Source organism: Vanacampus margaritifer, chromosome 9 (genome assembly GCF_051991255.1).
Source record: "Vanacampus margaritifer isolate UIUO_Vmar chromosome 9, RoL_Vmar_1.0, whole genome shotgun sequence".
Lineage (NCBI taxonomy): Eukaryota > Metazoa > Chordata > Actinopteri > Syngnathiformes > Syngnathidae > Vanacampus > Vanacampus margaritifer.
This window is the reverse complement of record NC_135440.1, coordinates 2,788,396-2,816,145: the sequence shown is the minus strand read 5'-3', so window position 1 is coordinate 2,816,145 and position 27,750 is coordinate 2,788,396. Positions and strand designations below refer to the sequence as shown.

The 27,750-nt window shown below is 40.8% G+C and overlaps 1 protein-coding gene across 2 annotated transcripts in view; it reads left to right on the top strand.

The window, feature by feature from the left end:
- LOC144057714 (CUB and sushi domain-containing protein 3-like) overlaps nucleotides 1–27,242 on the top strand; it is a 566,138-nt gene extending 538,896 nt beyond the window's left edge. For both annotated transcript variants that reach the window (XM_077575584.1, XM_077575583.1), the window contains exons 66-70: nucleotides 14,705–14,863; nucleotides 15,401–15,513; nucleotides 17,476–17,563; nucleotides 19,774–19,915; nucleotides 21,269–27,242. In XM_077575584.1, coding sequence (XP_077431710.1) covers nucleotides 14,705–14,863; nucleotides 15,401–15,513; nucleotides 17,476–17,563; nucleotides 19,774–19,915; nucleotides 21,269–21,428 — 662 coding nt within the window. In that variant the 3' untranslated portion in view covers nucleotides 21,429–27,242. The remainder of the gene's footprint in view (nucleotides 1–14,704; nucleotides 14,864–15,400; nucleotides 15,514–17,475; nucleotides 17,564–19,773; nucleotides 19,916–21,268) is intronic.
- Nucleotides 27,243–27,750: the final 508 nt, after the last annotated feature.

Here is a 27,750-nt window from a genome sequence, read left to right as displayed (position 1 = left end):
TGCTTCTCTTCTTTGAAAAAAAACGATCAAGCGTGAGCTGCTTGCTACCGGTCGCCATTTTCGCTTTCTCAGCCATTGTCCCCTCAACACTCTAGCTCCGCCTCACGTCTTCTACTGACGCCTACCCAATCTTGTCCAAAGAGAGTCATCGCTGTCATCTAGGGGCCAAAAATAGTCATTATATTAACTAGATCTGCTTGATACTTTCAGCACAGCTGGCCAAGGCTTTCCTCCACCCGTTTCCCAAAAAAAAAAAAAAAAAAACTTGGTGACCGTCTTTTAACGTCTTTGGCGCTCCTCCGTAGGATTTTACTAAACATTATTTAACGTTTTTGGCAGTCAAAGAGTTACAATGTTGGTGCAATTCTTGCTCTATGTATGGGGAACCCTTCTTTAATTCGGGCTTGTTGGTAATGTCTGTCTTGAAGCCATGGGTGATTTGTGATAATGAATTAAGTAACAAAAAAAATGAGTAAATACGCAACAATAAGTAGCCAGAGGACTTTAACAGCCCTTTTCTGCTTTTCTGTCCAAATCTTAGTCGTTTAAGTTAGTTTGCTTCAAACTTATACTTAGCCCAGCTATCCAGTGTGCCTGGGATTACAGAGCATTTGAAAAAAAGAGACTAAAAATAATAATCTTACGATTGTAAGATTATTCACAGTTCCCTCATTGTAACTGTGCAACACAGTGTGCAAGAGTATTGTGTACAATGTGCAGGCACCCCTATTTTGATCTTTCTGACATCCAGCCACACTGAGGGTCACGCACACCGCTGTTGTTGTGTTGACATGTGTACTTGTTGTACCAGCAATGGGTGCACTGACAAATTTTCCGCATTGTTTGGAACAAAGGTTTCACAGTATTTAAAACCCCAACTGTGATTAGAATGTTTTTAATCCATGTATTTGACACAACGAGGCTGTTTTGGACTCAGACGCAGAGGAAGAGGTGGAGGGTAAAGCAGCTTTTAATTAACAAAACAAAAGCTCTTCAATGAGAGAGGAAAAATAAAGACTATACAAACATTAACTGAAAGCGCTCCAAAAGGGAGGAAGTTCACAACTACATTCAAAAACAAAAATCACTCTATGACTAAACAAAACTAAGCTATACAAAATTACAAACAAAGGTTCTCTCACGAGACAAGGCAAATAAAGGCAACAAGGCAATTGGATATCAAGGCTGTGGTCTATGGCAGGCTTCAGTGGCTCAAACGAAAACACTTCGGCACAAGACAGGGAAAACGCAGACTATTTAACACATGAGGGTAATGGGGAACAGGTGGAAACAATCAGGGATCAGGGTTGACACAGACACCACACGAGGAAGGGCAAGTGACCTGAAACGAGAGGAGTCAGACTTTTCACAATAAAACAGGAAATGACAAGACACCCTCACCGCGGTGTGACAGTACCCCTCCCCCTAAGGCCGACTCCTGACGGCCCAGGCTGGTCAGGATGATCCCTAAAAAAGTCTTCAATTAGAGAGTCATCCATGATGAAGCGGGAAGGTATCCACTGTCTTTCCTCGGGCCCATACCCCTCCCAGTCCACCAAGAACTGCCTGCCCCGGCCCCGCTTGCGGACGGCCAGCAATCGCTTGACTTTGTAGATGGGCCCCCCATCCACAATCACAGGAGGCGGCGGAGGCGTAGGAGCCGGAACCAGAGAACTCTCCTTGACTGGCTTGACTTGGCTTACGTGGAACGTTGGGTGAACACGCAAGGACCGAGGCAGGCGAAGACGGACCGCGGCCGGGTTGATCACCTTGGAGATGGGGTATGGGCCCACAAACCGAGGCGCCAACTTTTGGCATGGCACCTTTAAATGCAGATGTTTGGCTGACAACCACACTTTGTTCCCTGGCTGGTATACTGGAGCAGGTCTCCTTTTCCGATCCGCTGCTCGCTTGCCTCTGTCCCTCTGGCGCTCCAGAACCTGCCTAGCGGCTGCCCAGACGCGATGGCAACGACGGACCAAGGCATGGGCTGAGGGAACAGAGGCCTCAGACTCTAGGTTAGGAAAAAAAGGAGGGTCGTATCCAAAAACGCATTTGAAGGGGGTGAGTCCAGTAGCAGAGGTGGGCAGGGAGTTATGGGCAAACTCAACCCAAACCAGGTGTTTGCTCCACGACGCCGGGTTCTGTGATACAAGGCACCGTAAACCGGTTTCCAGCTGCTGGTTGAGACGTTCCGACTGACCGTTAGCCTCAGGGTGGTACCCTGAGGTTAGGCTGGCTTTGGCGCCTATTAGGCGGCAAAATTCCTTCCAAAAGCGTGACACAAACTGGGGCCCCCGATCCGACACAATGTCTCTAGGGAACCCGTAAACTGAGGGAAGCTTTGACAAGGCTAAGAATCGGACCATCTTAGAAAATCGGTCAACTACTGTGAGAACGGTGGTCTTTCCTTTGGAGAGAGGAAGTCCCGTGACAAAATCCAGGGAAATTTCAGCCCATGGTCGAGAAGGAATGGGAAGAGGCTGTAGCAGACCCATGCGCGATCTGGTGGATGTCTTGTTTCGAGCACATACCGAGCAGGCCTCGATGTACTCCCGGACCTCCGGCTCCATGGAAGGCCACCAGAAACGCCGGGAGATGGCGTAAATTGTCCGTCGAACTCCCGGATGACAGGATAGAAGCGAGGTGTGACCCCAATGGATCGCCTGTGGGCGCAGCTGCTCTGGAACAAATAGCCTATTCGCCGGGCACCCTCTTGGTGGGGTTGCCTCCCCGTTGGCTTGTTTCACTTCTCTCTCGATAGGCCATGTCACGGCTCCAATCACACAGTCCGGCGAAAGGATGGTCTCTGGTTCCTTAGTTACAGGCTCAGGATCGTAGAGACGGGACAGGGCGTCGGGTTTGACGTTTTGGGACCCTGGCCTGTAAGTGAGAGAGAAGGAAAACCGATTGAAGAAGAGTGCCCATCTGGCCTGGCGTGAGTTGAGTCTCTTGGCTTTGCGTATATATTCCAGGTTCTTGTGATCGGTCCAGACCACGAATGGATGCTTTGCCCCCTCAAGCCAGTGCCTCCACTCTTCCAGAGCAAGCTTGACGGCCAGAAGCTCTTTGTCCCCAACGTCATAGTTCCGCTCGGCCTTGGATAATCGTCGTGAAAAGAATGCGCAGGGGTGCATCTTTCCATCCTTCTCTGCGCGTTGAGACAGGACAGCTCCGATCCCCTCATTGGATGCATCCACTTCCACCATGAATTGCCGCTGTGGATCTGGTACTATGAGGATCGGAGCTGTGACAAATCGTTTCTTGAGTTCTTCAAAAGCGGCTTCAGCCGTCGGTGACCAACTGAACCTCACCAGAGTGGAGGTGAGGGCATGCAGAGGGGCAGCTATTGCGCTGAACCCTCTGATGAAGCGTCTGTAGAAGTTTGCGAACCCGAGGAACTGCTGAACCTTCTTGCGGCTAACAGGAGTGGGCCACTCCGTCACAGCCCTAGTTTTAGCCGGGTCCATCTGAACCCTCCCCGGAGCTATGACGAAACCCAAAAAAGAGACGGTTCCAGCATGAAAGACGCATTTCTCGGCCTTAACATACAGTTTGTGCTCCAGCAGTCTTTGAAGAACCTTGGAAACATGGATCTGATGAGTGGCTAGATCTGTCGAGTATATGAGTATGTCGTCTAAATAAGCATATACAAACTGGTCCAGAAAGTCTCTCAACACGTCATTGATCATGGCCTGGAACACTGCAGGAGCGTTAGTGAGTCCGAAGGGCATGACCAGGTATTCATAATGGCCACTAGGTGTATTGAACCCTGTCTTCCACTCATCCCCCTCTGGGATCCTAATGAGGTGGTAGGCGTTGCGCAAGTCCAATTTAGTAAAGATTGTGGCTTGTTGGAGATTTTCAAAGACGGAGGACATGAGAGGAAGAGGGTAGCGGTTCTTTATCGTAATGTCATTAAGGGGGCTATAGTCTATACATGGCCGTAAGGAACCATCTTTCTTCCCCACAAAAAAGAAACCTGCTCCCGCAGGTGATGAGGAAGGACGAATCAGTCCAGCCTTCAGAGAAGTTTCGATGTAATCCCTAAGAGCCGCCTTCTCTGGTCCTGAAACAGAATATAGGCGTCCCTTGGGAATGGTGGAACCAGGAATCAGTTCTATGGCACAGTCATAGGCACGATGGGGTGGGAGCGACATGGCCTTGGTCTTGCTAAAGATCTCCTGGAGGTGATGGTAGCATGGAGGCACGGCACTCAAATTCGGGTATTCTGCGTCTGTGAAGGATTTGACAGAAATGTGATCAACCGTGGTGATGTCTACTTCTCGGTTTGGTGAACCAATCCCATGGCTCACACAATTCTTTCCCCATCCCAGAACTTCGCCAGTTACCCAGTCTACATGGGGATTGTGTGCACACAACCAAGGGTGTCCTAGGACCAGGGTCCGTGAAGGAGACTGAAAAACGTGAAAAACTAGGTGCTCCTTATGTTTGCCGACTTGGAGCGGGATGGGTTCTGTGATGTGCGTAATAATAAATAGTTCACTTCCATTCAGGGCCCTAGCCTTAATGGGCTTGATTAACGGCTCAGTCTTGGCTCCTAAATGTCTCACCAGCCCCCAGTCAATTAGGCTCTCGTCGGCCCCGGAATCTATCAGGGCATAGAGGTCTGTGGGAGTGGTGTGATGGTTGATCCTCACTGACGTGAGTCTGCGTGGAGCCGCCGCCAGAGTCGTGACTTGACTCACCTCTTGGGTCCTTTTGGCTGGGCAGGCGACCACGAGGTGATCTCGGTTCCCGCAGTAGAAACACAGCCCTTCCCGCTGTCGACGCCGTCTCTCCTCCAGCGAGATCCGCGCTCTGCCCAGTTGCATGGGCTCTTCCTCTGATTGCGCGGGAGCTGGTTGGCGCTGAACTGACAGAGATCCGAGAGGAGCTGACCCCCCTGATGTTGAGAAGCGCGGGAAACCCTCCATTGTCCTGGTCCGGCGAGCGCGGCTCTGCGTCACCTCCTGCAGCCGATGATCCGTCCGTATGGCCAGGGCGATGAGGGAGTCCAAATCCGGTGGAAGATCGACTGCGATGAGAAGCTCCTGGATGGACGTTGTCAGGCCCTTGAGAAAAACGTCGTAGAGCGCCGTGGTGTTCCAGCCACTCTCTGCCGCAAGAGTGCGGAAGCGTATGGCATAGTCACTCACGGAGTCCCTTCCTTGGATCAGACTGCTTAGCTGCCGGGCCTTTTCTCGGTCGGAACAGGCTGGGTCAAAGACTCCCTGAAGAGCGGCTCGGAATTTCGGGGCGGAGCTGCAAAGTGGGGAACAGCGGGCCCACTCTGCCGTGGCCCAGGCTCTGGCTCTTCCAGTCAGGTGAGAGATCATGAAAGCCACCCTTGAACGATCTGTGGGAAAAGCCTGGGTTGAGTACTCAAAATGAATGTCACAGTCTGTTAAAAAGGCCTTGCATTGTCCTGGCTCTCCAGAGAATCGCTCAGGAGAGGCTAACTTGATCCCTGATCCGGTATATGGCACGGGTAGAATCGGCAAGGTAGCTTGAGTCTCTGGCTCGGCCGGAGGGCTATTGGTGCGACTTCGAGCACCCGGAATCTGAGCTGAAAGCTCAGTCATTTGCGTTGCCATGCCGGTCTGAAACTCCTCCTGTCGGCGTAGACGGGCATCCTGAGCCCGCAAAGCTGCGATCCATTGCTCTCTTTCTGCTGAGTCCATGCTGGCCGAAGTGTTCTGACACAACGAGGCTGTTTTGGACTCAGACGCAGAGGAAGAGGTGGAGGGTAAAGCAGCTTTTAATTAACAAAACAAAAGCTCTTCAATGAGAGAGGAAAAATAAAGACTATACAAACATTAACTGAAAGCGCTCCAAATGGGAGGAAGTACACAACTACATTCAAAAACAAAAATCACTCTATGACTAAACAAAACTAAGCTATACAAAATTACAAACAAAGGTTCTCTCACGAGACAAGGCAAATAAAGGCAACAAGGCAATTGGATATCAAGGCTGTGGTCTATGGCAGGCTTCAGTGGCTCAAACGAAAACACTTCGGCACAAGACAGGGAAAACGCAGACTATTTAACACATGAGGGTAATGGGGAACAGGTGGAAACAATCAGGGATCAGGGTTGACACAGACACCACACGAGGAAGGGCAAGTGACCTGAAACGAGAGGAGTCAGACTTTTCACAATAAAACAGGAAATGACAAGACACCCTCACCGCGGTGTGACAGTATTTGTATTTAATTAATCATAGTTAACGCATTAAAGTCACACACCTGATTCAACAGTTACCAAATTGCATTTAATAAAAGTGACAGTGTGTAATAAATGACCACTAGATGTCGCTATATCATAGAATGCAGCCGAAGCGCATGCATTTCAAAGTACGCACACTCCGGTGGCTTAGAGAGACCACACTACCATCAATTCTTATTTTGCGTAAGTGAACGAGCATCTTGGCGAGCGACAGCGACTTGGCAGCCGGTATGAAGCCTGACGAGCAATGACGAAAGACCGGTCGAGCCGGATTTAGCTGGAGCAGCTGACAAGAGGGGATAGCGGGAGTTATTTTGGAGCCATAGGCCGGAGTGGCTAACAAGAGTGGCTTGGAGAAGCTAGTGATAAAAAAAAGCTAGTCAAAGCTTGCAAGAAAAAAGAAGGTGACAAGCGACGGTAACCCAAATCACATGTTCGCAAAGTTGTCCTTCGGTCAACCGTAGCAGAAACGAATCCGAGAAGGAAGGTAAGGAGAAGGAAACGAATCAGACTTACTGACGGCAATGCTGACCAAACTCTGACACCGGTCGTACAAGGACCCAACAGCCCGTATCAGGGGGATCGGTACCCCTGTACTCCTGAAGCACCCCCAACAGGACTCCCTGAGGGACACGGTTGAACGCCTTCTCCAAATCCACAAAACATGTTTGAATGAACTCCCATGCACCCTCGAGGACCCTGCGGAGGGGGTAGAGCTGGTTCACTGTTACACGGCCAGGACAAAAATTACACTGCTCTTCCTGAATCTGAGATTCAACTTCCTGATGGACCCTCCTCTCCAGCACCCCTGAATAGACCTTACCAGGGAAGGCCTTACCTTATCGACCCAGCCAAAGGTGGGGGCCTTGGCGGTCCAAACCCCAGCTACGGAAGCTAACTCATGGGACATGGGGGCTCCAGCCATGTAATATAATTAGTGAATACTAGACCTAGGATTATATATATATTTTTTAATTATGTTGATGTGATAGAACATTTTTTTTTGCATATTATAATATATATATATATATATATATATATATATATTAATAGTAGGGCAGCACGGTGGCTGACTGGTTAGCACGTCCGCCTCCCAGTGCAGAGGACGTGAGATCGAGTCCGGGCTTCGGCCTTCCTGGGTGGAGTTTGCATGTTCTCCCCGTGCTTGCGTGGGTTTTCACCGGGTACTCCGGTTTCCTCCCACATTCCAAAGACATGCATGGCAGGTTAATTGAACACTCCAAAATTGTCCCTAGGTGTGATTGTGAGAGTGGTTGTTCGTCTCTGTGTGCCCTGCGATTGGCTGGCAACCAGTTCAGGGTGTACCCCGCCTACTGCCCGAAGCCAGCTGGGATAGGCTCCAGCACCCCCCGCGACCCTTGTGAGGAAAAGCGGCTAAGAAAATGGATGGATGGATGGATATATTAATAGTGTTTTTTTTAATTGAATGAATTATTAGTTCACTGCTAGATGGCGCTAAAGATTACACACTGTCACTTTAAAAATTAGTGACAGACATAAATCATTATTATATGCCCTGCGATTGGCTGGGAACCAGTTCAGGGTGTACCCCGCCTACTGCCTGAAGCCAGCTGGGATAGGCTCCAGCACCCCCCGCGACCCTTGTGAGGACTAAGCGGTAAAGAAAATGGATGGATGGATGGAAGGTTCCGTGTTCACCAAGCTGTCCAATGATACAGTTTGAAAACAGGATAAATCAGCTGTGTCAAACTCATTTTAGCTTAGGGGCCACTTATAGTACAATCTATTCCCAAGTGGGCTGAACCGGTAAAATCGTGACTATTGATGTAATTTATACGCAAATTTTTGTTCCTGGTCGGCCTGGTCCCTATTCCCACATTGAGGGGTAACTGTAAATATTTTGTTAATACATTGTGCAAAAAAAAACAACTTCCTTTTTAGTCCCCTTTTTTATAATAATGCATCAGATTTATACAGTGTTTTTCTAGACACTCAAGGACGCTTTACAATGGATGCACTCACACATTTACACTCTGGTGGCAGTAAACTACGCAAGTATCTACAGCTGCCCTGTTGCAGGCTGACAGAAGCATGGCCCCTCCGACCACCACCAAACATTCGCACCATTCATACACCAGTGTGAGTGGCACTGGAGGCAATGTGTGTGAAGTGTCTTGCCCAAGGAAGGAGACAACGTCACATTACCTGGAGAGAGCAGAAGTCGAACAGAGGACCTTACGGTTACTGGACCACCAGCTGTACCTCCTGAGCCACGGCCGCCCCATTTATCTCAATTTAACATTTTACCAAATTGTATGAAATTAATGGCAATTTTCATGGGGCAGGAAAAAGTCTCAATCAAAATATGTAGTTGAACAATTTATTTTTTTTAAATGCAGTAAAGTGCAAATAATTCAATTGAATACAGCAGTCTTTTACATTTATGAAAACCTACCATCTAACCAGAGTTTTGGCAACACAAGTTTGTCTTGTTCTTGAGTTACTGTTTAACTGGGCGTTATTATAGTTTGATTAAATTCTTGTAATTTTTGCCAAAATCTGGCATTTCCTTTGAAGTGTGATAACTTAGTCATTTATGAATATTTTTTTCACTTTCAACCGCTCAAAATGTTCACTGGCATCAATCAGACCTATCTATTCATAAATAGTTTTTTAAAAAAAAGAAGTTTTTTTTAAATGCCCTCTATGGACAATAATAGCAGTATTATGCTAACAGCAAAATTAACTATGCTGTATAAAGGAAAAAATAAAGGTCTAATTTGAATATTTCATATGACATATTTAGAGGCTTGAATAAGTCCATAAGTCATAACAATATAATTTTTTATGCATGCCCAGTTTTTCACAATGGCATTTTTCTGAATAGCACAAAACTCTTGTAATTTTGCCTAAATCTGGCATTTCCTTTGAAGTGAGATAACCTATCTATACATATATAGTTTTTATTTTATTTTATTTTTTTAATGCCCCCTATGGACAATAATAGCAGTATTATGCTAATAGCAAGACTAACTATGCTGTATATATATATATATATATATAAAAAAAAAATAAAAGACTAATTTGAATATTTCATATGACATAGTTAGAGGCTCAAACAAGGTCATAAGTCATAACAATAGAATTTTTTTATGCTTGCCCAGTTTTTACACAATGGCATTTTTCAAAACTCTTGTAATTTTGCCAAAATCAGGCATTTCCTTTTAAGTGAGATAACTTAGTCATTTATGAATATTTTTTTCACTTTCAACCGCTCAAAATGTTCAGTGGCATCAGACCTATCTATACATAAATAGTTTTTATTTTATTAAATTTTTTTAATGCCCCCTATGGACAATAATAGCAGTATTATGCTAATAGCAAGACTAACTATGCTGTATATATATATATATATATAAAATAATAGACTAATTTGAATATTTCATATGACATAGTTAGAGGCTCAAACAAGGTCATAAGTCATAACAATATAATTTTTTTATGCATGCCCAGTTTTTCACAATGGCATTTTTCTGAATAGCACAAAACTCTTGTAATTTTGCCAAAATCAGGCATTTCCTTTGAAGTGAGATAACTTAGTCATTTATGAATATTTTTTTCACTTTCAACCGCTCAAAATGTTCAGTGGCATCAGACCTATCTATACATATATAGTTTTTATTTGATTTAATTTTTTTTAATGCCCCCTATGGACAATAATAGCGGTATTATGCTAATAGCGAGACTAACTATGCTGTATATATATATATAAAATAAAAGACTAATTTGAATATTTCATACGACATATTTAGAGGCTTGAATAAGTCCATAAGTCATAACAATAGAATTTTTTCTGCATGCCCAGTTTTCACACAATGGCAGTTTTCCGAATAGCACAAAACTCTTGTAATTTTGCCAAAATCCGGCATTTCCTTTGAAGTGAGATAACTTAGTCATTTATGAATATTTTTTTCACTTTCAACCTCTCAAAATGTTGAGTGGCATCAGACCTATCTACACATATATAGTTTTTTTTTTTTTTTTTTTTTTTAATGCCCCCTATGGACAACAATAGCAGTATTATGCTAATAGCAAGACTAACTATGGTGTGTATATATATATAAAATAAAATAATAATTTATATGTTTCATATGACATAGTTAGAGGCTCAAACAAGTCCATAAGTCATAACAATAGAATTTTTTTATGCATGCATTTTGTATTCATTTATTAGCCTTTGGCGCCACCTAGTGGATTTTTGTGTTAACACTCTAAACACACAAATTCCTCTATTTTCATGTTTATGACTCGTCAAAGAAGCGATTGCATCATTAATCACGGAAAATGCATTATAACACATCAGGTTTACAGCATATCAAAAACTGTGATTTATAATGGGAGTCAATGAGACAAAATTGGGCATTATTACAACAACTTCGTGTGAATCTCTCCCTCCTGTTTGGTAATAATTATAAATTACATCATGGCGCCATTTTGAACTTCTACATTTTTAAACAATCCTGGTAAAATGTCAGGTCCCTAGTGTATTTTTTTCAAATGCTTTTTCTTTGATGAAAAACAGAAAAACAGAAAAAAGCCAGAAAATGGACAAATAACGCCCAGGGGTTAATTAAACTGTGGTGTCTCCGTCTGAACACTGGGTGGGACCCATGCACTGATCTAGAGTACATGGCTGTAGAGTGTAGACAGAAGAACTCAGGAAGAATTAGAACTGCGAGCAGCTATAAAGGGCCCTCACAGCCCAGAACACTTTGGAGTACAGTGTTCCCTCCTTTCTCGCGGGTTCATCTTTCACAGTCTTGCTGTTTTGCAGATTTTTTTACATCGTGCTTTTTGGTTTATTTGTTTTTTTACAGTGTATGCATGCGCCATCCGTCGCCGCCGTCAGCCCTGAGCCAGTTGTGCCGGTTGACGGCTCAGCACGCCGTCCGCCACCCGCCCCATGGTCCACGAGCGCTCAAGTGGAGTTCCAGGGGGCACCGTGGCAATGTGGTCCCGGTCAAAATGCTTTTCTTATGTGTACAGCCTAGTATCTTCATCGTTAAAATTAAGATTGTCCGCCCGAACCAATCGTGCCAGTTGACGGCTCAGCACGCCATCGGCCAACAGCTTATGCGGGCCGGCGCCGGCCAGCTCCCAGTCAAAATGTTTATTTTTACGTCTCGAGCCTCGTATCTTCATCATTAAAATTAAGATTGTCCTCCCCAAGCAAGTCGTGCCGGTTGACAGCTCAGTGTGTCATCTGCCACCACTCCACGGCTCACCCCTACACGGCATGCGTGTGTGTTGCGGAGCTGCTCTGGTCCAGCGGCGGAGCAGATTTGTTTCCATTCTATCAGGTTGTTCAAATTACACCGGCTACATATGCGCTGCGGATCGACTGCAGACCAGCTCATCGTGCCAGCGGGACGAATAGACCCACGTGGGCCGGCGCCGGCCACGAGCAGCGATGTGCTCCGGTCAAAATGGATTTATTACGTGTCCAGCCACGTATCCTTATCATTAAAAAACGGTTGTTTTGTTGTGTGTGTGTTTTTTTGAAATTATTATTATTATTATTATTATTATTTGTTTAGGAAAACATACCGGCCCAGAAAAAAATTGATGGATTGCCGTTATTTTATTTTTTCTCTCAAATAAATGTTTTGGATATTAGTTTAATTCTATTTTATTGTTGTTGTTATTATTATTTTAAAATCTACAAAGGTTTGAACACTGAGTGTATAGGCCTACTGTATTTAATATAATAGAGCTACGAGATACATAATCATAAGAGATACAGTATGTGACAAAATGTTAACGACTATCGGAAAAAAGTGCATGTATCAAGTGTGTGGTGAGGTGTTTTACAGACTTAAAACAGCGTAAAAAAAATGGAAGAAGCAGGATGATCTCCACAAACTGGTTCATTTGCTCATTGGAAATACAGCCATTACTTTCCATTTTTGTCCAGTAAAGATGACAAAAACCTCTCAGTGCGTTGCAAACTTTGCGCTGGCTCAAAAACACTGTCTACTGCTAAAAACTCCACATCCAATTTGAGGAAACACTTGTTATCACAGCACAGCGCGATAACACTCGAAGCAAAGCCAGCAAAAGCAGACAACCAGCAGTTCTACAGTTACTTCTTACTACTACTTGGGATGTCACCCTCTTTCCGTGCAATAATAATGTAACGTCTTGCAAAACGCCACCAGTAAACGTTGGTTGGGATGTCACTCATTTATTTATATTAACAAACGCTACTGTTGGCCGTAGCCGACGCCGGAAAATAGAAATACAACTCACGAGGGCTAACAGAAAAGCCAAGAACAAACACACGTAACCAACCTGCACGTAACGTCCCTCCTCTCCCGCAAGACCTGTCTTGCGTTTACTAACAGTCGGACATAAGAGTGTAACAGAAATCGGAACACATAACACACTTAATTCATTACACTAGAAAAGATCCCTACTAGCAATAATGCTGAGCTTCCCCCCAAGGAGTGTCTTTCTCGTCATACCTCGAGAAAGAGTATGCCAGAGCAAAAAAAAAAAAAAAGGCTATCTGCATAACTGTAGTTCAGCTCTGGGACTTGAGAAAATAGAAATATGTTATAGTTACAGTTGCATCCAGCATACATGTAAATGTTATAGTTACATTTTGTAACCAGCCTGCAGGTGTAACGTGTTATACACCAATTTCTGTATTGTAAAACCAGAGAAATGGAAACAAAAAAACATGTTTCAAGTTTATGCACTTTCATTAAGTATTATTTAAGTAACCGGTTATCATTCTTATGATGAGGGAGCAAAGGGTGGACATTGGTACTTTGGCAATAAAGTAATCAGTAAAGTAACTAGATTACTTTTAAGTAATCAGTAATCACATTTATTTTTCAAGTAATCTGTGACAACACTTTATAATAAACTAAAAATCATACCAAAACGAAAAAAAACATATATAATAACCAAAAATATACACAGTAATTTCTGGACTATAAGCCACTACTTTTTTCGCTTGCAATTAACCCTGCGGCTAATAAAAAGGTGCGGCTTATCCATCAGATCACAAAGGGGTGCACTATAAAGGAAGCGCAAAAGCGTCAGGCAGACCAAAACAAACCAAGTGAGCCCAAATACTGTTGGAGAGATAGAACGAGAGCGTAGCAGGAACCCTTATGCGATAAATGAGGGAACATTTTACTTGCACATTGAGGTACTGGCACATGTTTTTGCTAAAAATGTTTTGAAAAATAAACCGTTACATATAAATTTTTAGTTTTTTGCCAATTCTGATGTGCTTTCAAAATTTCATGAGTTTTCAATATGTTTAGACCAACCAAATCAGCACAATTTTTCTTGGCAAACAGCAACAGCATTCGGCAAGTAAAATGTTTTGCTTTTACTTTTCATCTAGAACATCTTTAGATGAAACAACCACAGATTCAAATCAATTGGATCAAACCTGTGGGATGAGTTCTTTAAAATGTGACACCTTATAATGGGCCAAAAATAGGGCAAAATTTGAAAATAAAATGTACGTGAACAATGCTCAGTGCTTTGGGTAGATGCATCCACCCAGACACATGCATGTCCGATGTGGCTGTACAGTGGCAAGCCCACCAATCACGGACCATAATGACTCTGTTAACTCATTTGCGCCCATATTGCGTATACATACGTTCTATTTAAAATGTTTTGAGTGTTCCAAAGACGTATTTATAAGTTTGTGTAATGTTTTTTTAATGCTAGATTATAAGATGCAGCCTCTCAGCTGCAAAGAACAGTTCAAGAAATGATAGTCATTACACAAACGGCCAGGAGGTGGCAGCAGAGCAACCAGGGCCATGTTGAAAAAAACCTCAATTACTCACTATTCTAAATAGATTTGTGAGTAATGATGAAATTTATTATCTAATGCTAATTGCTGCAAAACGGAAACAGAAATATACTTTTTTTTCCTAATGAAAGAGAAGAGACTGTAATCTTTCTTTTGGTAGGTTCCATGTTGTTATAGCAATAGTATGCAATATTCTGTGGGCCTTGCAAAATCAGTCAAAATCTAGTAAAACAGCCGGGAGTGAATGTGAGTGAGGGTATGGCTTCTGTCAAAATGGCTGGGAGGGAATGAGTTAAATATGGCATTGACTTGTATGGAGATAGTTTACTGTCTGTCAGAAGATCTGTTTAACAACAACCTCTGCTTCTATTTAGACAACCTCACCAAAAGTGTTATGTGCACCTCTGGTTATAATCTCTTCCCCAGTAGATCAAGAAGTCAAAGCATACAAGTAATGAGTTGAAAAGACTCTTCTGAACAATTTGATATGCTGCCTCAATTGCATATTTAATCATCATCTTGCAACTTGGCTTGAATTAATATGATTGTTTTTGGTACAATTTACAGTATATTGAACATTTTCATAGGTTCATGCATTTGAATTTCTACTGTGTTAATATTTTGTTTCATAATTTCTGTTTTCCACAAGTTCCTGAGGATGTCTTTGCTCCTGATTTCCTGTGGAAAGGCTCCTATGATTACAAGGGACAGAAGCAGCCAATGACCATGACAGTCACAAGCTTTAATATCACAACAGGAAAAGTGAATGTAACTTTAAACGACAGTAGCATGGAGTTTCTGCTCTCTGGTGAGCTATCTATAAATCATCTGTTTCTGCCACCTTTCCCTTTTCTCCCTTCACTACATCTGTGTGTCACTTCCATTTATTTGAGCAGGGTGTCAATCAGTCAATCCCCAACAAAATTCTTGCATGAGAGTGGAAATTACTTATTGGTTTTAAAGACAGATGTATTAGTTTGCATGGAATGACTGACAAGCTGCTCACTCAAGTGTTCACCTGGATCCTCCCCTTGACCGTTTTCTTATTTTTCCTTGTCTTTTCATGCCTTGTTCAGAGAGGCATGCAAAGCATTTTAAGGCTTCCACATTGGCCATTCTATTGGCATGTGGCCCCGAGGAAAGCCTCAGGAGAAATTTCTATTTGGACACAAAAATGAAGAGATTTGATTTTATATGCCAAGGGCCATATTGACCTCACAAGTCATCTTTCTTGGCCTTGGCTCTGAATGAATATGGTGATTACGAGATGCTATCATATGTAACATCAATTTGATAAATTTGACGGTTGCATTGCTCTTCTCGCCTCTGATATTTTCTTCCAAAGGGGTGTACAAGCACCAGGAGGCAAAGTTGACGCTTCTATTATACCACATGAGAGCGCTGGCCCACAGCTCCTTGAGTCGGATTTCGCTGGAGACCTGGCCAATGGACGGATTTGTATGTTCACACACAAATCGGGAAAACCTAAGCAAAGAATAATGTGGAACACTAACCAGAGATGGGGACTCGCAATGCAGACTCGGACTTGTGAGAGACTTAAATCGCTAGTTTTTTTAGACTCGTCCACTTAAAACTCAAGACTTGACTTGAACTCTTCTTTTGGGATGGGTCTCTATGGCAGAGTTCACCAATTTCGAGGTCCGGATTCCTGCTGGTTTTAGAGGTTTCTGCCTACCAACACACCTGATACTAAAGTTCAGGATCGTTATCAGGCATGCTGATGAGCTGATTATAAGAATCAGGTGTGCTAGTGGGCGGAAACATCGAAAACCTGCAGGACTCCAGACCTTGAGGACCGAAATTGGTGAACCCTGCTCTATGGTGTGGCTTGCTCTCGTTTTCTTACACCAAATGTCTGTGTGTGTTGTTAAGAATGTGCATGCGGCTCAGTTGCCAGTTCATAGGTTGTCCCTCTCTCTCTCTCCCTACCTTTCCATGTGCCCGAGCAACGTCCAGTGTTAATGACGTAGTGTAGACAAATGCAACAGCAACACATAAACAAGTCCATGTCTTGGACTTGAGTTGTATTATTCAGGCACTTGACACTTGACTTGGACTTGGAACCTAAAGACTTGGACTTGACTTGGACTGGTGAGTCAAAGACTTGAGACTTGACTTGGACTTGGCCTGCGAGACTTGTGCCCATCTCTGAAGTTTGTGGTACTATCTTTGTGGGGCCATCCCATTGACGTAATGCATTTCCTTGACCCTCAAAAAGAGGTCTTAAGTCCAAAATGTCCCCAAAAGGACAAGTGGACCACACAAGTCTGTAAAATCCCGGAATATGGGCCTGACCATGTAGCAAAAACAAAAATACACACATAGAAAATTCAATGGTAGCCTGTAGCCTAATATTTCGTAGCTGGAGCGAAAACATCAGGTAATTCCTGTCTAACAAGAACCATCTTTATTCATATTTATTTGTCATGTGTACACACTAGGGGCGGGTGATATAGTTTAAAAATTAAATCACAATATTTCAAGGAAATTTGTGATGATTATGTTTTTGATGATATGGGTAATAATTACTGAACAATATATTTGTGATTGGTACTTGGGAAGAACATCACTTATTGCAGCACAATATTTAAGCCACCTTTTTTCACAATTGAAATGTAAACAAAGTGCAAATATAGCAACCACAATAGAATGTAATGGAAATAAAAACAGGCCAGGTAGTGTTTTCCCTGCGAGGTATAATTGTAACATAATTGCTTTAAGCAAGTAAAGCACATTTACTTAGCAAATACAAAGAAAACACAAACCTTCAGTAATCAGTTGCAAATTGCATGAGTCAATAAAGTCCTTTACTTTGATCCTCGTGTCTTAGAGGCAAAAAACTTTGCCAATGATACGGTAGCAGCCAGTTTGTGGCATCATGCTTTGGACATCGCAGACAAATGTGTTATTGAAATTTTTTTTTCCTCTGCGATTGTTTAGGCCAGGTTTCACCAATTCCGGTCCTTAAGGTCCGGAGTCCTAAAGGTTTTAGATGTTTCTACCCACTAGCACACCTGATTCATATTATCAGCTCATCAGCATGCCTGATAACGTGTGTTGGTAGGCGGAAACATCTATAGCCTAACCTGCAGGACTCCGGACCGCAAGGGCGAGAATTGGTGAACCCTGCTTTCGACGATTACCCATCAACAAGTTTAAAAGAAGAAGAAAAAACAATCAGCGATCCAATTATATGGCACAAGTATCTATTCACTCACTTTATTTACTGAGTAGGTAGGTATTGAGTTGACTGTTGTACTAAATAGTATTTTATGTGTTCTATGCCACAGATACAACATTATCTAAGACGCCAAGAAAAATTTAAATTTTACAAATGCAGTTGAAACAATACACTCTGTTTCGTTTGACTTATCTTTTTTTTCTTCTTGCCTTTTCCAGGTTTCAGCTGAGCCCGAGGGCAGCAGCTTTGTGTACCAAGGCTTTATCCAGGATGAAGACTATGGACAGTTTGGACTACAGAGACATGGTATGTCTTTGCCAAACTGTGTGAGCATTCATGAGAAAAATCTCATTTCCCCCTGATGGTCAAAATAAATTTATAATTCAGCTTTGCTCCTCCTGCGTGAGATACATTATTTTGCTTTCACTAGGATGTATTCTACACTACAAATACTATGTTGAGAACACAAATTGACAAATGACAAATGAAATATATAAAATATTGAACGCAATATTTGCTCAGCATCCAGAATGTATACATACAGCTCTATCAAAGGTACTAATATTACAAAGATAATGTTACATGTTGAATGACAAATATATTATAACAATCCATTTATTATTGTATCTGTAGTAGTGTTGCACAGTATCTTTACCATACCTCGATGTTTCGGTGTCAAAAACGGCTCAGTATATTTTTTTGGAGCACAGGTATTTTTTTTTTTAAATATACGAGACAGCTCGGCAACTTTGTATCTTAAAGGCAGGTAAATGCCGCCTGTCTACAGATATGCGGGAAATGCCTTAAGTAAGTGGAATGAGAAAAAACGTAAGTTGAATGCCTTCCTTCTGCGTGTTTGTGTCTGTGCGAGAGGACACAGGAAGATGGCTTCAAGCACTCAAGCGCTCGCTGCCTGTCCACTCCTCGTAGAGAATCATGACGCGCGAAGTGACATATTGAACTTTTTTGCTTACATGGCCTACAGCCACGGCTAGCAAGCGACACGACAAAGCCTGTCTGTAAGGCTTGTTTTAAAGTTTCTGTGGCTTGAGGCAGGAACACATCCAATAATGGCCAGGCACCTCCCTAACTGGCATCCAGAATTATACCACCAGTTGAAAGAGCGACAGGTTGTGATGCATTTTTGACGCTTCCCTTAACTCTTTGACTGCCAAGCGTTTTCAGAAAAGGGCTGCCGTGGGTGCCAGCTGATTTAAGCATTTTGACTAATCTTTCAAGGTCCACAGCAAATTTTGTGTTTGGACTGTGGAAACACACATACTACCAAATGAAAGATTGAACTCTCATCTTTCATCAGAAAAGAAAGTTTGTTTCTACCTTATTCCGTTTTTCAGTAATCAACAATAGAAAATGGTTAGTTTCACCCAAATGCTCTGTTTTGAAACAAAATACGGAGAAATCAAGCTTTTTGTGAAACGACATTATTTCATGCACTCTAGTGAATTTGACACCTTTTTTTTCCCATGAATGATGCCACAAACACCTAAACAGTGCTTTACTTCTGTAAAACACTACCACCAACAATGAAAAAGTGTTTTTTGATAGCAAAATACGTTTATTTACATTCAACAGTGTAACAATTTGGCAAGCTATTTACAAATGTGTGCAACCGTGGTACTATTTACAATTGTGTGGATGTTTCAACTACAGTTTTTCTTTTTGTGTAACACTCCCCTGCGTGCAAGGGAACGCAGCAGGATTTGCACAACAGATTAGTTTCACTGCGATTGCCCCTTCGCGTGCAGACGCTACACTTTCTTGCCGGCTTTTTTTTTCGGGGAATAGCAAGTATATACTGCAGTGTGTGTTTGGCCATGTTGCCATCAAGTCTACTATCAGGATCATGATACGGTGACGTTACGGTGGTGTTACGTCTGGCTTCCTCATGTCCTTCAGTTCCTATACCGGGTGGTAGATGCTCTGATCCATCTTATCCACTCCATTCATGGTGGCATCGTAGTCCAGAACCAGTGTCTTCTCCGTTTGTTGCCAGTTTGTAGTATTTGATTAGGCATTAGACTACCGTAGTTGGGAGCCGAATAGAGAAGAGCAGACACACACGCACACACAAGGAGCTAGAGTTCTTCTGATACCGTTTTTTTGCCCCCAATACCCAGTTTTGCAGTATCGGCCAATGCCGATACCGTACCGATACCTAAGATTTTTCTTTTCTCAATATGGCAAAGCTCTCCTGCGCAGTACATATATATATATGTATGTATATATATATGTGTATATATATATATGTATGTATATATATATATATATATATATATATATATATATATACATATATATATATATGCACCTCGCCAAAACCGGAGACCTGCAGCGGCCCCTCAGTCATGCGCAACAGAGACTCCAGTGCAGCATTCCAGCATTCAACCGAGAATCGACGCTCGTCGAGTCTCTCTCTCTCTATATATATATATAAATGTATATACTGTATATATATAAAATATATATATTTTTTTATATTGTCTTTTTTTTTGCAGGTTTGAGCGTGAGAGAGAATTTCACATTCACTGACCCTGAAACCAACACGTCCACCAACAGCAGTTCTGTTGCTGTTGCAATCCTCGTGCCTTTATTTGCCCTTATCTTGGCTGGATTCGGTTTTTATCTCTACAAACAGAGGTATGTTCTTCACTGGATATATTTTGCGTTCTTTGCTATATTTAAAGCAATGCTGTAATAATGGTCAACTTGTTATCATCAAATTCACTTAACTTGTTTGCTCCCAAAAACGTATAAAAATGTTCTATTTTAAATGTTCCCAAGGTCCCTAAAACGTATCTATGCGTTTTCTATGTTTATTTGTTTTTTTATGCTAGAGCATACAGAAGGCTTTGGTGTAGCCTCTGACCCGTAGGGCTTGTTTAAAACAATAGTAGTTATTACAAAAAATGGCCAACAGGTGGTAGCAGAGTATAAGAGATCAACCAGGGCCATGGTGAAACAAGCTCTTTTCCCTAGTGTTTTCAACAGGTTTGTGAATAATGATGAAATTTAGCTATATCCTAATGCTAATTGCTGCAAAACGGAAACAGATACAAATATACCCTTTTCCTGATGAAAGAAGAGACTCTAATCTTTTGGTAGGTTCCATGTTTTTATAGCAATAGAACACAATATTCTGTGGGCTTTGCAAAATCAGTCAAAATCTAGTAAAACAGCCGGGAGCGAAGGGGGTTGCTTCAGTGAAAATGGCTGGGAGTGAATGAGTTAAGAGAGAAGTATATGCCATGCTTATTAACTGATTGGCTCCCAAAAACATATAAAAACGTTCTATTTTAAATATCGCCATGGTTCGAAAAACATATTTATACTTTTTTTTTATGTTCTTTTTTGCTAGAGCATACAGAAGGCTTTGGTGCAGCCTCTGTCCTGACGAGGTCGTTTAAAGCAATGGTAGTTAGTACAAAAAAATGGCCAGCAGGTGGATGCAGAGTATAAGAAATCAACCAGGGCCATGTTGCAAAAAAGCTATTTTCCCCAGTGTTTTAAACAGATTTGTGAATAATGAATAAACTTCTAACTTACTTAAAACAGAAACAAATAGAAATGTACTTTTTTTCCTGATGAAAGAAGAAACGTTAATCTTTCTTTTGGTAGGTTCCATGTTTTTAGATATATAAATAGAACGCAATGTTCTGTGGGCCTTGCAAAATTTGTCAAAATCCAGTAAAACAGCCGGGAGCAAAGGGGATTGCTTTAGTGAAAATGGCTGGGAGTGAATGAGTTAATATAGAATGTAGTGTAAAATATTGGATGATTGCATCTTTGCATTATGTAGCTTACTTTTTCGTTCATTGTTAGTTAGCAGTGGAAGGTGCACTGCTTTTTCAACAATAATAACCACTGAGCCTCATCTACCTACTGCAGCTGTCCACAGCAAGCTAATGGACACATGTTTATTAGTTCAGAATGAGGGAGCATAAATAAGATGCTCTGTATAAACTAATTTGCAAGACCTTCCTTTATCTGCAGGAAAACGGACAAAGCGCAGTATACAGGCTGTTCTGTGCACGAGAACAACAACGGACAGGCCACATTTGAGAATCCCATGTACAACACCAACACAAAACCTGCCGAGGGGAAAGTCGTGCGCTTTGACCCTAATCTCAACACCATCTGCACCATGGTTTGATGCCTGCAGCATCCGCGAGAAAGACTTTGTTTGCTTAACATGAATATATATTGACATATTTAGAGTATTTCCTGTTTATGCCAAACAAAGTCATAGAGCTCCTCAGAAATACAAAGCACACTTTCGCCAATGCTGAGAGGTCCCTTGCCATTTGCAATGTAAACACAAAAGGTAAGAAATGGAAATGAGGAAGAAGTGCCTCATCGCTTTCTTTTAAGTTGGTGAAGAAGAGTGACTTGCTACACTCTGTGAGTGTTGGGATAAGGTCCAATAGTTTTATGCTAACTAGGGTAATTATGTCACAATGCCAAATGACACATTTTAAATTTAATTGTCATGTCCACATCAAGACATGTTTGTTTTATTTTAAACCTCAACACTGGGGTGTATTCTTTTTCAAGTGGTGGGAATTTCAGAAGATGTTTTCTCTCTCCGAATACAGTCGGTGCTCTCTCTCTCTCTCTCTCTCTCTTTTAAAGCTACAGTATATGGCCAGTTTTGCCTATTTAATTGGTTGGTGCCGCCGACTGACAAACTATACGGGCCTTGATTTAATTACTGAAGTGCAGTACCATTTTTCTCGTTCCAATGGGAAAACTTTTACTTTTACCATGCAGTATTCTCAGACAATTTATTTTGTTTGCTACTGGTTTGTGTGCCATTAATTTGTTTATCCACAGAAGCATGTTTAAATATGAGCGTTGAAATGACAACTAGTCCGCATAAGTCTAGTCTTTTGAGTGCATTGGTCATATTGGGGGAAAGTATCTACCGGTATATTGAAATGAATCAGAGTCCTTGATTTTCACTAGTTGTATTTGCATTATTGTATTTAACTACATTTTTAAACTGGCACATTTTTGCATCATTTTTACAGGGTCTATTTGGTGTCAAATTTAAGCATGTGTGCAGCATTGATGATCAGCTTTTAGTTTTTAATCCATGATCAAAAGAGAAAGATGTAAAATGTCAACCTGTCATGAGATTCAGTTAACATTACAGTATGTTTTTATTGTCTTTCTTATTTTACTCCAAGAAGGAACGTCGAAATCTTGATTGTTATGAGTACTGCAAACTAAGCAGTGTTCGCAGTGACGTGCAGTAAGCTCTACGTTCTGGTAGGCAGGCAGTCGCAAATTGAGACGCACACACGAGTGACAAATTTGTGTGTTGGCAGCAGGGTTATTATAGTTTTGGAAATTTCATTATAGTTAGTTTTTATTTCGTTTTTTGAGTTTTATTTTTTAAATTTAGTTAGTTTTCATTAGTTTTCAGGGCAGCTCTGTTATATTTTACTAGGTTTAGTTATTTCAAAATTGCTTAGTTTTAGTTTATTTTTAGTATTAGTTTTCATTTTTTTAAATGTGTATTGTGTGTAACATTTTATAAATGCAATGGTAAAATGAAAAAAGTAACGCACTTCTTATTTAGTGTTGCCTTTCAGCTGAATTAAATGATAAAAAAAATTGAAGAAAAACAAAGGCAAGCCTTTGGAGCCAAAAGTCAAACACGCAAAATTGTCAGCTAGGAGCAACGTCGTCTGAAGGTGCTTTTCTATTGGCTGCTGCCAGATGACATCTCTTCCATGTAACACACTTTCAAACGTCCTTATTTCGGTTAATATCGAAATTATACTTAAATCACATTTAAAAATCAACCCCATAGGCTCAATAATTAAAATAATTACCTAAGATGAAAACTAAGGACATTTTCACTTTAATTCCAGTTGGTTTTAATTTTATTTTATTAACGAAAATTTTTGGAATTTTAATTAGTTATTTCGTTAGTTTGAGCTAACTAAAATAACCTTGGTTGGCAGGAAAATGTACAACTTATCTTAACTATGGTGACCATATTTTCATTTCCCAAAAAAAGAGGACACTCGGCCCGACCTTGAGATACTTCAATGAAACAGAGTTTACTTATAGATGACATACATTTGAACTATTTCTAATGTTATGTACTGTATGCCTCCTCTGTATGGGTAAAAAATAAAGCAAAAACATTACTCTTTTAACTCGACAAGATGATTAATGACACAAGTCCAACATTGTTTGCTCCGCAATTGATTATTATTATTTTTTTAACTACTCACACTGCAAAAACTAAAATCTTAAGTAAGATGTGATTTTTTTTATTTAACCTAAATTTACTTATTTTTATTTGACAAGTTATTTTTATTTAAAAATTGTCAGGCAAGATCATTGTGCTTATTTTAAGATACATATTACTTAATTATCTTATTTGATCAAGCAATCTTGGCATTGAGTGTTAACAGCCATTTTGAAGTACTGTGAGGATTAAAACAAGCATTTCCCACATTTTAAGATGACAACTAACCAACATCAAAGGCTCTGAACTGGGTTTTCATAGGTTTTCTTATTTTAAGATTTTGCATAATCTAGTAATAAGGTAAATGGAAAAATATATATAACATAACATAATATAACAAGTATGAAAACAGACGAGTGCAATATGGTTCATTTTGTTATATTTACTAAGCTCATTTTTCCTTGTTTCAGTACCAGCTCAGTGGTCTAGTGGTGGAGTGCCTACCCTCAGACTTGAAGGTTGTGGCTTCAATTCCTGGCTGGGTCATGACAAACAAAATGGCACCTGTTACCTCCCTACTTGACACTCAGGCTAAGTTATCCAAGCGTAAAAAAACACTCATGTATTTTAAGAAAATAGTTCTATTCATTACAGCTTGAAAAAAAGTCGACATTACTTGATTTTAGTCTGAAAATACTATTTTGAAGACCGCAGTGGTTGATATGGGCCTAGTATTATTTTATTAAATTTTTTTCAAAATCTTACAGGTAAATTTAAGTAAAATTTTATTATTCTGTTGACAGATAATGTTGCTTATTTGAACTAATAATTTTCTTATTTTAATATATTTTTTTCTTAAAATTTCTACAGTCCTTTCTGCAGTGCATTAGGGCAAGCAGGGATTATACCCTCCGCCTCCAGTGTGGCAGCTCAACGCTTTACCATTCAGCCAAAGTTCTGGGCCACCGACACAGCTTAGGACAGTACAGGTAGTCCCCAACTTACGAACACAATGGGTTCTGAGAGTTTGTAAGTCGAATTTGTTTGTAAATCGAATCACATTAAATTTTGTTTCAAAATTAAATATTATCAAATTAATAAAAAAAATAAAAAAAGTTTAAAAAATGTAAAAATACATCATCCATCCACCCATCATCCGAACCACTTTTTCTCACAATATATTAAAAAACATTTTTACACAGTACGATGCAATAAAAACAAAAATAAATATGCTTACTGTACATAGATGGTGGAGGAGTCATTGAACTGAGTTCATGTGAGGCTGCTGAAGTGGAAGGCATTATGGTAACTGTCTCATGAAACTGTTTTCCGACTGTCCGTGAAGTGCAAATGAATGTGATTGGTACATATGACGAGTCAAGATGGCAACCGCCGAGTCAGATTCAAATGATTTCGAAGCTGAAGAGATATTGTATGTTTTGCGACTACGCTGATTAAGACGACGACTGAGGGCTGCTTCTCATGAACATCTTCCAGGAGAGCCCCTGAAATTTACTCACAGTGTGGTGCCAATATTGGGTGTACCGTGCATGAAGTACCGTGCATGAAGTGGACATTGGCTCCTGTGCCGTACATCGCCGGACATAGAGGTAGATGAAATGCTCAAATGGCACGGTGCTGCTCGGCAGGGGTTGTGGCAGACAGGGGCACAATACCGTACACAACACAACACAATACCGTAATGTATGATGTGGCGCGCACTTAAAAATATTAACTTGTTAACAAAATACAGCATTTATGGACATCAGTTAGCCGTTGTTCGTATCTGTAAATGTTCCTAAGTCGGATGTTCGTAACTAGACTAACCTGTATTTGAATGCTAAGGAAGAAAGGTATGTAAACGTTGACCTACTTGCTTCTTAAAATAATATAAAAACGCAAAATACTATAACATTAACACGCACGCAGAAAATCTCTCTTTTATTCCTTGCACCCCTCATGATTGACTTGGAAGCAGTCTGCAGTCTGCCACTTGCGGTAAACGCGGTGCACTCCGCCTCCCATTTGCCGGACAGTGAAAAACAGACATTTTCATGAATTTAACAAACGATGCTCGAAAAGGATGTAATAAAGTGGACATATCTGGGCAAAACAGCCTAATTCCTCACAAAATCAAGTTAGTAAAAGTAATAGCAATATCAAACAAGTGAAACAGCCGGATAATCGAAGCACATCCAATAAGCCAATTTTTCCTTTTGTACCATACTGAAAAGTACGAATAATTTTGTGTCCCTTACTTTGCTGAAGGTTGGGTAGCTAAGGCGTTGGTCTCCCATCCTTCAAAAGCTGACATTTTTCCTCAAAAGAAAGGTGTGAAAATAGTTTGATATTCTCCAGTGGCGTCATCTGGCCACCAGACTCCATATTTTGAATTTACGAATGCACACTGTACGTTCGCATAGGAATAATGCAGCTACTTAAAAAGTCAGTGTAGCGACATCCCTAAATACGTATATGACTTTTATACTGGGAAACTGACTACACACATCGCTATGCGGAAAGGGCTGGTAGCACTCACCCCACAATCCCACATATGTTATTGGGACTCTTTATTCTTACTTATTGTAGCATTTTATTCTCCTCACTTTTTTGGAAAACCAGGGTTCAAACCCCGCTTGGACCACATTTTTCCATAGTTCGATACCAACTGACTATCATATCAGGAAATTTATTATAATTTCTCTGAAATGATTAAATCCCACCTTAGACAGATTGCAATTCATGTTTTCTTTTTATTCATTTGTCATTTAACTACAATTAAAAATGTATAATTTTCACATCATTTATTTCTCAATTTTCTTCAAAAGCATTGAGCTTTGCATTTAACTATTATCATTCAGCTTCCAGCATTCCCACACAATTTCTGCAGAAATTGCACTTAGTCTAGTTTATCATTATTATTATTTTGCATTTAACCTATTCCAGTAGCAAACACAGCACACGCACCAGTGCTGCAGCTTGATAGACTGTTTTAATTTTTTTCACATTTCCTGCCCGACTTAGCACCTTTACCTAACTAATTAAACGAGCAATTATTATTCCAACAAATATACAACGTGAACAAAGTATAATCGCACAAACATGAACCACCATCAGTATTAGAATTTCCATCTGTTTGATCATTTCTTCATCATAGCAGTGCCTTTAATAATGTATGGGCATATGTTTTCAAAGGAGACATACCATTTACTGCATTAGTCAACATAGCTACTGTGTGCTCTGTAATAAAAATGTTGAGCAGAAGTGAGTGTGTGAGCGTGTGTGCTCATCGTTTCATGTTTCAACTGCATGTTGGCTAAGAGGTGATCCACTATAGTGCTTTGTACCTCTATCATTGTTCCATTTTGTACATTTATACAGTTTTGATACTTGATGGAACTCTTTGGTGAGATGTCACGTGTTATTAATATGTAATATATTTTGCCAAGCGCATATTTCTTATGTATGAGGATTTTGAAAGATGCATCTGGTGAAAGCAGAGGACAAGTTAAGTTCAGATCACAGATAACCTTCAAACATTACCGTACTCTTCTGAAATATTAGATATGAATATGTAAATACACAGATGTTTTGTAAAGAGATATATTTTTATTCAAATGAAGTATTTGTAATTTATTGAAAATGTGTACAATTCACATTTGAAAATGTAAATGTCATGTAAGATTACAAAATGTTTTGTATATTTTTTCTTTAACAGCAATGTATAAACCCTTAATTTATATTAAAAAAATGTGAAATTAAGTTCAGATGTGCTGTTTTCTTTTCTCATTACAAACATCATTGTGTGATCAATGAAATGCTCCACTTTGCTACACTTATTGCAATGTAAGCGCTGAGAGAGAACTAAATGTTTTATTATTCGGGTACCGTTGCCCGTCTTATTTATTTTTATGAGTTTTCCATTTGCTGACCGCTGCTCAGTTCAGCACTGATGTTATCACTGTCTAAGGCACCCTCCACATACACTTGAAGCCTGTAACAACATAGTGTACCAATAAATTCTTGTTAACAGCAACATATTTGCCACTTATTAAAATAATTGATATCATGATTTTTATTCCCATTATATGCATATTTTTTTGTGTGCCTAAGGCTGCATTGGTAACTATTGAAAGTTGGTGTTTCTGTTCTTTGGCTCTTTTGGCTTAGGCCCTGTCCGTCAGGGGTTGCCAAAGTGAGTAACTCACGATATGTTTGGCAGTTTTGATGGCCTTCCTGGTAAGCTTATAAACGGACGTAAAGTGACCTA